General features: G+C 40.4%; 1 protein-coding gene across 3 annotated transcripts in view; it reads left to right on the top strand.

The window, feature by feature from the left end:
• Nucleotides 1-568: 568 nt before the first annotated feature.
• The window catches only part of LOC108697800 (circularly permutated Ras protein 1), a 40,279-nt gene continuing 28,450 nt past the window's right edge, over nucleotides 569-12,397 (top strand). The window contains exons 1-2 of one of the 3 annotated variants that reach the window (XR_005963085.1): nucleotides 569-672; nucleotides 12,054-12,184. Coding sequence is in view for 2 of the 3 variants with exons in the window: in XM_041571610.1 (XP_041427544.1) it covers nucleotides 12,070-12,184 (115 nt within the window). In the remaining variant the exon portion in view is untranslated. The remainder of the gene's footprint in view (nucleotides 673-12,053; nucleotides 12,185-12,397) is intronic. The other 2 variants (XM_041571610.1, XM_041571611.1) reach the window with 2 other exon arrangements.

The following is a 12,397-nucleotide window of genomic DNA, read 5'->3' as shown; positions in this document are numbered from 1 at the left end:
CTGGGAAGGGAGTGTGACTGTGGGATAGCAGGTATAGTAGGGAGAGATGGTGCCTATAGTAACAGTGGGATAATAGTCTCTGGGAAGGGAGTGTGACTGTGGGATAGCAGGTATAGTAGGGAGAGATGGTGCCTATAGTAACAGTGGGATAATAGTCTCTGGGAAGGGAGTGTGACTGTGGGATAGCAGGTATAGTAGGGAGAGATGGTGCCTATAGTAACAGTGGGATAGTAGTCTCTGTTGTGTTTGGGTTGTGTTTATGGAGTACCAGGAGTGGAGTTTCTGGCATAAGGAAGGTGAGAACCTTACCACAGACAGCTTTTAACAGGGGAGGCAAAAATTCATATTTATAAACAGGAAATTCTGTAATTTTATTACATGATTCCTTCAAATATACTGTGTCTGCATTCCAGATTAGCAGCTACTGTAAATAGATGTTGGTGTGTTGCCAGGAATCAGCAAGGTGGACATCATGCTCTTTACCTCCTTCCTCTGGCAGACTAGTCACACTACACGCATATCCTTTAGTATTGACATTAGACAGATGAGTACGGGGTGTGGTGGGAAATCCTTCCCCCAGGTCAGGTGTTACTGAGCCTGTCACAAAAGTCAGATCTGAGCACTTGACAATTCACTGCTATAGAAGGAGCAAAGGAAGTGACAACTGAGCAGGTAAGGGAAGATTTTTCCCTCTCTCTACTTTTTATTATTAAGTCCTATATGTGCTGATTCTCATTACACATAATTCATCTTGGTAAAATGTATATATATATAACTTAGTCCCTTTGTAAAATGTATAATGAAGCAATAGAATTCTTAATGAATCAGATGAAAATTGAGCATAGGACTGGCCAGATATGGGATGACTTTGACGTAGTTGTTCAGCTTAAATATATTGCAATATATGGACAAACAATCCCTGTTTTATTTAAAGGGTAAGGCATTTTTCAGCAGCAGTATGCACAAAATGTCTCTGTCTTAAATATATTGATAATGGGTTGAGTGCAGAGGACTCTTGTATTTGACTATATGTATTTTGTGGTCACAGCCTCATTGCACCCCCGCATAATGGTTTTAAAAATTAGTGGTGAGCACAACTTTCCCTTGTTTGTTATATATATATATATATATATATATATATATATATATATATATATATATATATATATATATATATATTTCTTGGATGAGTATCCGCACTCCAAGGCAATGGATAAGTAGGGGTGCACGGTAATATTGACATACAGCAAAAGTTTCCAGACCAGCACTCCCTTTTGGTGAAAATCAACAATCACAATGTCACAATAAAAGATTGTTGATTTTCACCAAAAGGGAGTGCTGGTCTGGAAACTTTTGCTATATATATATATATATATATATATATATACACGATAGTCGAGCTGTAATTTATCATTTACATATATGTTGAACGGTGACAGAACTGGACACATTTATACTCCGTTGTGCTGAAACCTCTGCAGCCTCACAGCTGGATTCCTTCCAGGATTTCCCTTTATATAGGAAATTTATAGGAAATATACAGTGCTGGGTTCAACTGGATTATCTGCATCATACACCTAATCTATTCCTTCCAGCAATAAAATACTAGGAATATGTAATCCCTGAACATGCGTTTTTTTCAATACAGACATATACATGTCAGGAGAAGGAGAACCAGGCTGTATGAACCATAGAAAACAAGGCAGCTATCAGGGGGGAATATTGGAGGTCTAGACCCAAAATTTGGGAATCACTTACGCTGTGTCAGGCTTTTCAGCCCCTGGGCCAATTGGCTGGATCTCTGTATGCTTCGGCCCGTGTATGGCCACCTTAACTAGTCCTAAGGACCATATGCTATTCTGGCATAGCTTCCAGAGTCAGTTTGCAACTCAGCAGTATTCCAACAGAAGACATGGCATTTTGCCATACACTATAGTAACCAGTCAGTTGATGATGTCACCAAACGAGGGGAACTTTCTCCCGATGTGCCCACCAAAGGCAACTAGCCAATGCGGTCCTCAATCGTGGAGTAAAACAAACCTGCTTCAACGGTATCTGGCCTATTTTTCACCAGAAATTGGTCGGGGAGGCCCGTTGGAAGGCTACAAACACGGCTAGATAAGCTGGCAAATGCGTCTAAAGGACCTGAACCAGCATCTTAAATCTGCCTAGTTATGACCACCTTTAGATATTGATATTTTTGTGCCATTTAGTGTATTAGTTGGACTTACACTATCTCAGAAATGTTTTACTTAGACACTTTTTACAAGTTTTTTTTTACAATACAAAAACTTTTCTCATTCCACATACAAAATCTGCTGGGGTCCTGTTTATCCTTTCCAGAAGTTACTGTAATTTTTTGCACCATAGGCAGCTGCCTATCGTGTCTACCCCTAGTTCCAGCCATGTATACGTCAATCTATTTTACTACCATTAACATTTCCATCAATAACTACGTTGATGTTCCTCAGTGTAACTGGCTGTATTTATGGTCAATCAGAACAGTGATGGAAAGTAGCCAAGTGCATTTCAAACACGTCCTTGAGTGTCTAACGTTCTGTTTTCCTCATGTTTTGAGGATGGGATTACAGAACAATCCAAAATCAGGAATCCTTTTTTGAATAAATGTAGCCTGGAATGGGTTTAACAAATAAAGGCAGAAGCGTGAGCAAGCATTCCAAATCATAGGCCAAAAGAACTGCATTCCAAATCATAGGCCAAAAGAACTACATTCCATTGTGTCCTGTGGACTGAAACCACCTTTAGGTCCCTGTCACTGAACTGGGTTGTGGTTTCCTTTAATTCTGAGACATGTCTGGTACCTTAGGGGCTATGGAATAATCTTACCCACTTCTCTGTATCTGGTTCCTCCTGTATAGGGACACTCCTTTGGTCTTCTCTTGTAAGCAGTGACTTGCTTTACAGGTTTATTTTGCTCCGGTTGGTATGCAGCCAAACACCTAATACCGGTCACTGTTAAAACATGTTAGCTATTATTACCTCCGATGAGATCTATAGAAGTCATTTTGGTCCACACCTGATTTATGAAGGCGCTTGAGCCACGTGACTTGTCCTTTTCCTCAGCAAATAAAGGGCTTGTTTATTTTGCATATATCTGGTTCTGTATATGAGGCACCTCATGAGAGTGGTAACGTCACTGCACTTTGCCGGTTTCTGGCGACGCTGGAATTGACTATTTACAGAGCTATAAAAAGGTTTAGATTGGAGGGGTGCCAAGTCATTATCAATAGGTTTGGGTAATTGTTTAAAGTAGTAAAATGTAAGTGAAATCTCATTGTTTAAACACTTCCTAACTCCATGCTGCCAAACTCTTCTGGTGCTCCAGCATTTTCTCTGCTTGAACATTACAGTACAGAGAGGGGTATTTCTATATGGCTAGCCCTAGCCCTAAGTAGAACAGAGGCTGCTGGGGCACCAGTAGAGTGAAATGGCGGAAAAGTAAAGTACCCCAGGGCAGGGTTGCCATCAGGGGGCACAGGGGGTTTTGTACCGGGCCCTGGCCTAAAGGGCCGAAGCCGTGCCTCACCTGCTGAAGTCCCGAACTGCCAAAGTCCTGAACCGCCGAAGTCCCGAAGCCACAAAGAGACCCAAAGCCACGAAAGGAGCCGAAGTTGAAGTCCCCCAGACACGAAGAGACCCAAAGCCACGAAAGGAGCCGAAGCTGAAGTCCCAAAGCCACGTCAGGAGCCGAAGTTGAAGTCCCCAAGCCACGAAGAGACCCAAAGCCACAAAAGGAACGAAGTTGAAGTCCTGAAGCCATGAGTTTGGTTCTACTGAACACCAAAGTGTTTTTTTTAAAAAAATATTCTATGGGGCTCCAATGTTTCTTTTTGACTTGTAAGGGGGGGGGTCTGGCCCAATGTTTTTAAAAAAAATACTTTTATGGGGGGCCCTGGCGCTAACGTTTTTTTTTTAAAAAAACTTTTTTTAAAAAAAAACTTTTATGGGGGGGCCCTGGCACCAATGTTTTTTTTAAAAAAAAACTTTTATCGTGGGCGGTTTTACTGTTTTATTGTGGGGGGTTTACTGTTTTTAGCGCTGATGTTTGTGTGGGTGGGATCTGGGGTGAGTGGGGCCCAGAGAATTTTGTTGTACGGGGCCCATGATTTCTAATGGCGGCCTAGCCCCAGGGTGATGTTTTTCTGTAAGAAGAGCCGTGAAGGCATAGGTTCTGAAGTACGGCAACTTGGCACCCAGTGTTGAACTGGGGGGGGGGGTCTGGGGCCCACACCCCCCCAACAACTTCAGGGCCCCTGATGCCATCCGCCTGCAACCCTCCTCTATCCACCTCCCTCCCCCCCCACCCCCTGACCAGGAAGTACCTGCTTTTTTTGCATCGGTCGGACGAGTGATCACAGAGCATCAAGTGAGAGCGGATCTGGGTCGGATGGGGACTGTTTTTCCCGGTGTCCCGTTGGCCCTGTCCGACCCTGTTGGACCCCTTTGTAAGTCTATCTTTCCAGCAGCGTTCCTAGAGGGGGGCGGGCCCTGGTGCGTGACGCGCAGCCGGGCCCCGCCCCCTCCATACGGCGCGCTCCGAGGGTGAATTTAGTGGCGTGCGGCGCTGCCGGGGGGCCCTGAGGGGGTGCGGGCCCTGGCCCGCTTGCACCCCCTGCTCCCCCGGTACTTCCGCCACTGTATCTTTCTTTCTAATTAAAAATATTCTCTAAAAACACCTTAAAAATGATTACAGATAATGACATAAAAGGGTGAAAGGCAAGAGTTCTCGCAAACAAGAACCCATACACTGACCATACCTCCCAACTGTCCCATTTTCTGTGAGACAGTCCTGATTTTGACAGCTCAGCCAACAGTCCCAGGTTTCTTACTGAAATGTCCGACTTTACTTTGATCACTGATTTGAGAATAAGATACAACGTTTTTGAAACTTAATAAAAATAAGAGCCTATTGGCAGACAGCCCAGAACAGCCAACAGCCAACAGCTGTAGTTGTACTGTATATACGTTTGTAACAATTTAAGATAAGCAAAGAAACAATTGTAATAAGCAGGTCTCTTGGGGAAACTATGACTTGCAGCTTAAAGGACAATTTACTTTCATTAGCAAAATTGTTATAACACATAAAACATGGCAATAAAACTCACATAAATGTGTTCAAACTTTCATAACCTGCCAAATCTTGTACAATGGACATGGTAATAGGAGGTGTAGTCATAAATTAGGCACGGCCAACACTTTTTGTCCCTCTTTTTGTTTTTCAAGGGTTCGGAGGTATGCACTGACTCCTACAAAGAGCAGATCTTAGTTCATACGGCATATCGTGGAGGATGAGCCCAAGTGTAACAGTGTAAAGGAGTGTGAATGAACTCATATCCATATCATCAGGATCAGTGGAGTAAACAGGATTTCACTTATAGGGATGTCTTCAGCAATAAAATATATATCAGTGATACAATGACTAATACAGTGTGAATGTGTAGATAACATGAGCAGCACCTGCAAGACGAACTGCCAAGGCTCATTATGTTTTAAGAGATCATTTCTGCCTATAAAGATAAGGGTTAACAACCTCAGTCTAAGGCTTAAAAGAGCATATTGGTTGGAATACATTTTAGCAAGTGATAAAATCACCAGATTATAAGTACAGGCATGGGATCCGTTATTAGGAAACCCGTTATCCAGAAACCTTTGAATTATGGAAAGGCCGTCTCCCATAGACTCCATTTTATCCAAATAATCCAAACTTTTAAAAATGATTTCCTTTTTCTGTGTAATAATAAAACAGTATCTTGTACTTTATCCCAACTAAGATATAATTAATCCTTATTGGAAGCAAAACCAGCCTATTGTTAGGGTTTATTTAATGTTTACATGATTTTCTAGTAGATCCAACACACAGAAAGATTTGTTATCCGGAAAACCTCAGGTCCAGAGCATTCTGGATAACAGATCCCATACTTCTACTATTACATATAAGAGCATGTTACTACATTTTGCATTGTAAAACTTGTTTAAAAAAATAACAATTTGCCTATCTGACATTGACATGAACCATTCTATCCAACAAGAAGTCTCCTTTTATTGGTCTAGCGTTGTATTTAAAGATTCATTCAATGTTTTCATGCTGCAAATCTTGACTGGAAATCCTTGTTTGGAAAAATGTGTTTGAGTCAAACAAAGTGTAAGAAAAAATGTCAATGTAAGTAAGTAGGTCCCATAGCAAAATGCTGTCCCAGGGACTGCTCCAATTTCGATTAAGGCAGAAATGTATTATCCCATTGCATCAGTCTTAAAGTAAAAGTTCAGTGTAAATAGAAACTGGGTAAATAGATAGGCTGTGCAAAATATAAAAAAAAATGTTTCTAATATAGTTAGTTAGCCAAAAATGTAATGTATAAAGGCTGGAGTGACTGGATGTGTAACATAATAGCCAGAACACTTCTTCCTCCTTTTCAGCTCTCTAACTCTGAGTTAGTCAGTGACTATAAGGGGGGGCACATGGGACATAACTGTTCAGTGAGTTTGCAATTGATCCTCAGCATTCAGCTCAGATTCAAAAGCAACAGTTATGACCCATGGGGCCTGATTGGTTACTGTCTGTTAATCAATCAGTGGAAACCAAGAGAGCTGCAAAGCAGGAAGTAGTGTTCTGGCTATTATGACAATGTATTAGAGAGGGTACAGAGAAGGCCAACTAAGCTGGTAAAAGGTATGGAAAATCTTAGCTATGAGGAAAGACTGGCCAAATTGGGGATGTTCACGCTGGAGAAGAGGCGCTTAAGGGGTGATATGATAACTATGTATAAATATATAAGGGGATCATATAATAATCTCTCTAACGCTTTATTTACAAGTAGGTCTTTCCAGCTGACATGAGGTCACCCATTCCGATTAGAAGAAAAGAGGTTGCGCCTAAATATTTGAAAAATTCCTATTTGGAGTCATTTGGTGGACTTTGAAAAATCTAAGTTTTTTTTTGGAAAAAATTTGATTTTTTTAATGAATTTTTTGTTAAAAAAAAACTCCCATCACCTCGAAATGGGACCCTTGATAAATCTGCCCCTAAATGTGTATCCTTACAGAGCATTTTTTTTAAATGGGGTCAATGACCCCCATTTAAAGCTGGAAAGAGTCAGGAGAAGGCAAATAATTCAAAAACAATAAAATAAAAACAATGAAGACCAATTGAAAAGTTGCGTAGAACTGGCCATTCTATAACATATTAAAAGTTGTCTTAAAGGTGAACCACAGCTTTAAAATTAGGAGTAGTGTTACAATTATAAAGTGAAGGTGGAAACCATGAATCATGATACCAGTGTGACTTTTGAGCGTATAATTGCATGAAAGATGAACAGATTCACAGAATAGTATCACCTAAACGAGCCAAGTTAAATATCCCATTTGACAATTAGGGGCAGATTTACTGAGGGTCGAATATCGAGGGTTAATTATCGAATATCGAAGTCGAAGGATTTTCCTTCGATCAGAAAATTGTTAGGAATATTGGCCTCGGTACGTTTTAGGTGGCGAACTAGGGGGTTGAAGTATTTTTTAAAGAGACAGTACTTCGACTATCGAATGGTTGAATAGTCAAACGATTTTGACTTCAAATCATTCGATTCGAAGTCGTAGTCGAAGGTCGAAGTAGCCTATTCGATGGTCGAAGTAGCCATTCGAAATTCGAAGTATTTTTTCTTCTAATCCTTCACTTGAGCTAAGTAAATGGGCCCCTTACAGTGTGTGTAAAATAAATAGACTTTTATTGCCCAAAGGAATGTTAAATAGCTTTCCTTTCATTGTTCCTTGGTAACTGGAGTTAATGAGTACTTATAATATTACACAGTTTCAGTGGAGACCTTGTCCTCCTAACACAAACTTTCTGCCAAAGCTCCAGAGCCGCCCCAAACCCCTACCTAGAGATAACCTCATATTAGATTATCTTAATCAATTTTATCGCTTCTAACACAAACTTAACATAAACAACACCTTGGCCAGATTATGTTTATTTGCTTAAATACCCTGCAAGGTACATGGAGAAAAGCTGAATGCAATAGTTCTCCATATCTGGCTCTGTAGAGGTGCTGTGTATTCTGCTTGTGGGCTGAACCCAACATTATTTAGACAGGGGGGTGAGACTGTTGGTATATGAGATTTGCAGTTGAGCTACAACCTCACCAGTTGCTTAGTGAATGGGAAGAAGCTGTTGAGAGTTGGTGTTTGAGAGTTGTTACTGAACCAGAACCTTCTTAGCCCCCAGGATTGATTTGGTGGCATGAGCATTGGTACTGACCAGGAACCAACATGGTGGCTTGATGGCTCTGAGTTTCATTCAAACCAGGGCACTACCTGCTAGCAGTTTGTATATTCTCTCCTTGTCTGTTGGATGGAGCCAGAGGTGTAACTAGATATTCCTGGGCCCCACAGCAAATTAGTTTTCAGGCCCCCAAAATGTCTAGATGTTGACCTGTTTTACCAATATTTATTGAAATTGTATGATTTAGGGCCTCATGGGGCCCCTATACCTCCTGGGCCCCCCTGCAGGGTCTGCTTTCTCTATAGCAGGTATCCCCAACCTTTAGAACAGTCAGAAGTAAAAGGAGTTGGGGAGCAAAACTAGCATGAAAATGTTCTTGGGGTGTCAAATAAGTGCTGTGATTGGCCATTTGGTAGCCCCTTTGTGGAGTTCAACCTACATTGAGGCTTTGTTTGGCAGTACACCTGGTTTTTATGCAACCAAAACTTGCCTCCAAGCCAGGGATTCAAAATAAGCACTTACTTTGCAACAATGGAGCAACATCCAAGGGGTTGGAGAGCAACATGTTGCTCACGAGCTACTGGTGGAGCTATTGGTGCATGAGCTTAGTTACTGAACTAGAACCTCTCCAGTTGTAGTTAGTAAGGGGATGGAACTAGAATTACTAATGCAAAACTTCACCATCTAAAAGCTGTCCAGGTCACGTAGAAGTCAGTGGGAGTTATCCTTATCAAATAGTACATTTCCTTTAATTCAAGCTTTTAGAGGTTTTGGGTTTTTTTAATTTCTAATTGCAGAAGGATTTTGAGGTTTTCCTACTAGTATTCTGATGGTTTTCACATTTTTATTTGTTTGTTTTTTAATATTTGGATCTTTTAATAAACTACTTATTTATGATTTTAGACTAAATAAATTTTATTAAATTAACCCAATGGGAGACACTTTAGTCCCTGGCTGAAATCAGAAACTAACACAGAGTCATCTGAGAATGAACTGCAATGTGGATATCAGTATTCTTTAATTTTTTGCAGTTGGTCTTCATTTTTATTGTGGCTTATCTGATTACTATTACTTACCTTTTACCTAAGACCATCTTAAAGTGATGACCAGATAAAAGTGACAAACTGATGAAAATTAATGGCAAATTGTCTTAGAATGATCATTGTCTACATAACAGTGTGGGGCTGATTCACTATGGGTCGAATATCGAGGGTTAATTAACCCTCGATATTCGACTAGGAATTGAAATCCTTCGACTTCCAATATCGAAGTCGAAGGATTTAGCGCAGAAAATTCGATCGAACGATCGAACGATTATTCCTTCGATCGAACGATTAAATCCTTCGAATCGAACGATTCGAAGGATTTTAATCCAACGATCGAAGGAATATCCTTCGATCAAAAAAACTTAGGCAAGCCTATGGGGACCTTCCCCATAGGCTAACATTGACTTCGGTAGCTTTTATCTGCCGAACTAGGGGGTCGAAGTTTTTTTTAAAGAGACAGTACTTCGACTATCGAATGGTCGAATAGTCGAACGATTTTTAGTTCGAATCCTTCGATTCGAAGTCGTAGTCGTAGTCGAAGGTCGAAGTAGCCCATTCGATGGTCGAAGTAGCCCAAAAAAACCTTCGAAATTCGAAGTTTTTTTACTTCGAATCCTTCACTCGAATTTAGTGAATCAGCCCCTAACAATTCATATGACCTCTCCTTTAAAGGGACACTGGCATCTGAAAAGATGCCATTCATGGTGACAAAATGAATTAAAATATGTTTTTTTTAAAGATTGCATAAGGCAATATACTGTATATCATTCTGCTTCCATAGGAGTCTGGCTGTAGACAATGTGATAAGAAAATAATTCAAAGGGTTGTTGACCTTTAAAACATTTAGGATGTTATGGAATGGCTAATTCTAAGCAACTTTTCAATTGGCTGTTTATTTTTTGATAGTTTTCAGATGATTTGCCTTTTTATTCTCTTTCCTGCTTTCAAATAAGAGTCACGGACCCCATCTAAAAAACAATTGCTCTGTAAGGCTACACATTTAGTGTTATTGCCACTTTTTATTATTCATCTTTCTATTCAGGCCTTTCCTATTCATACAGTTTTATGAAAAAGTTTGGGAACCCCTCTTAATTCTTTGGTGTTTTGTTTATCATTGGCTGAGCTTTCAAAGTAGCAACTTCCTTTTAATATATAACATGCCTTATGGAAACAGTAGTATTTTAGCAGTGACATAAAGTTTATTGGATTAACAGAAAATATGCAATATACATCATAACAAAATTAGACAGGTGCATAAATGTTGGTACCCCAACAAAGATATTACATAAATACTTAGTTGCGCCTCCTTTTGCAAAAGTAACAGCCTCTAGACGCCTCCTATAGCCTTCGATGAGAGTCTGGATTCTGGATGGCGGAATTTGTGACCAACCGTCCATATAAAATCTCTCCAGTTCAGTTAAATTTGATGGCTGCCGAGCATGGACAGTCTGCTTCAAATCATCCCATAGATTTTCCATGATATTCAAGTCGGGGGACTGTGACGGCCATTCCAGAATATTGTACTTCTCCCTCTGCATAAATGTCTTTGTAGATTTTGAAGTGTGTTTAGGGTCATTGTGGAATATCCACGCCCTGCGTAACTTCAACTTTGTGACTGATGCTTGAACATTATCCTGAAGAATTTGTTGATATTGGGTTGAATTCATCCGACCCTCGAATTTAACAAGGGCCCCAGTCCCTGAACTAGCCACACAGCCCCACAGCATGATGGAACCTCCACCAAATGTGACAGTAGATAGCAGATGTTTTTCTTGGAATGCGGTGTTCTTCTTCCGCCATGCAAAGTGCTTTTTGTTACGACCAAATAACTAATTTTTTGTCTCATCAGTCCAAAGCACTTTGTTCCAAAATGATTGTGGCTTGTCTAAATGAGCTTTTGCATACAACAAGCGACTGTGTTTTTGGCGTGAGTGCAGAAAGGGCTTCTGTCTCATCACCCTGCCATACAGATGTTCTTTGTGCAAATTGAGCTGAATTGCAGAACGATGTACAGATACACCATCTGCAGCAAGATGTTCTTGCGGGTCTTTGGAGGTGATCTTTGGGTTGTCTGTAACCATTCTCACAATCCTCCGCATATGCCGCTCCTGTATTTTTATTGGCCTGTCAGACCCGGGTTTCATACCAACTGTGCCTGTGGCCTTCCATATCCTGATTACATTCCTTACAGAATTTTATGTTTAATTCAAAATATTATACAGATTTTTATGTCTGGGTGACAGGTCCACTTTAACTTAAAGGAGAAGGAACGGCATATTTACTTGGGAGTGCGAAATGTAAGGCACCCAAGTGATTGTATTTACTTACCAGATACCCCAGCCCATTGCTCCTATCAGCAGAAAACAGCACCAGCCCGGGGTTATACCAGTGAGCACCACTGAGCAATCCTCTTCCGGCTTCTTCTTTCTTCGCATGGGTGAGCCAAAAACCCAAACTATTTCATTCTACTGCACATTCGCCTGTCCCAGGAAATTTGAAGAAAGAAGCCGATCGATCCTAACTTTTGGCACCCCCAAGTAAATTCAGACTTTCCTTCTCCTTTAAGTAAAATCACATCATTGAGCAATATTCCACTGTACATATGTGAACCTAAATAAACCAACCTGGCTCCTGAATGGACTGTTGACTCAGTGTGAATATTGTGTTTCCACTTTGCATAGCTCTGTGGGCCACTGACAATGACCTTTTAGTGACATTTCCATCTAAAGGTTTATTATTTAAAAGTAGAATTTCTGGTGTTTACCTTTCAGGTGCTGGAGGTCGGAAATGGAGTTCGGCTGCAGATATATTTATGTCAACGACAAAAACATCAATAGAGACAATGGGATAGTACATTCCCACCCCCACCCACTGCAGATCCACCCAAATGCACCTATGAATGGTATGTTTAATGGACCAGCTTCTGCTTAAAGTGATTCTGTCATCATTTTTGTAGTGTTGTTTTTATTTTTAAATTACACTGTTTACACTGCAAATAATTCACTATAAGTCATATAAAATTTCATTCTTGAAACAGCAAGTGTATATTTTTTAGTTGTAATATATGTGTGTAAGTGCATATCAGGTCATTTTGCCTGGTCATGTGCTTTCAGAA

Source organism: Xenopus laevis, chromosome 7S (genome assembly GCF_017654675.1).
Source record: "Xenopus laevis strain J_2021 chromosome 7S, Xenopus_laevis_v10.1, whole genome shotgun sequence".
Classification (NCBI taxonomy): Eukaryota; Metazoa; Chordata; class Amphibia; order Anura; family Pipidae; genus Xenopus; species Xenopus laevis.
The sequence above is the reverse complement of the archived record's forward strand: the minus strand, read 5'-3'. Positions and strand labels throughout refer to the sequence as shown.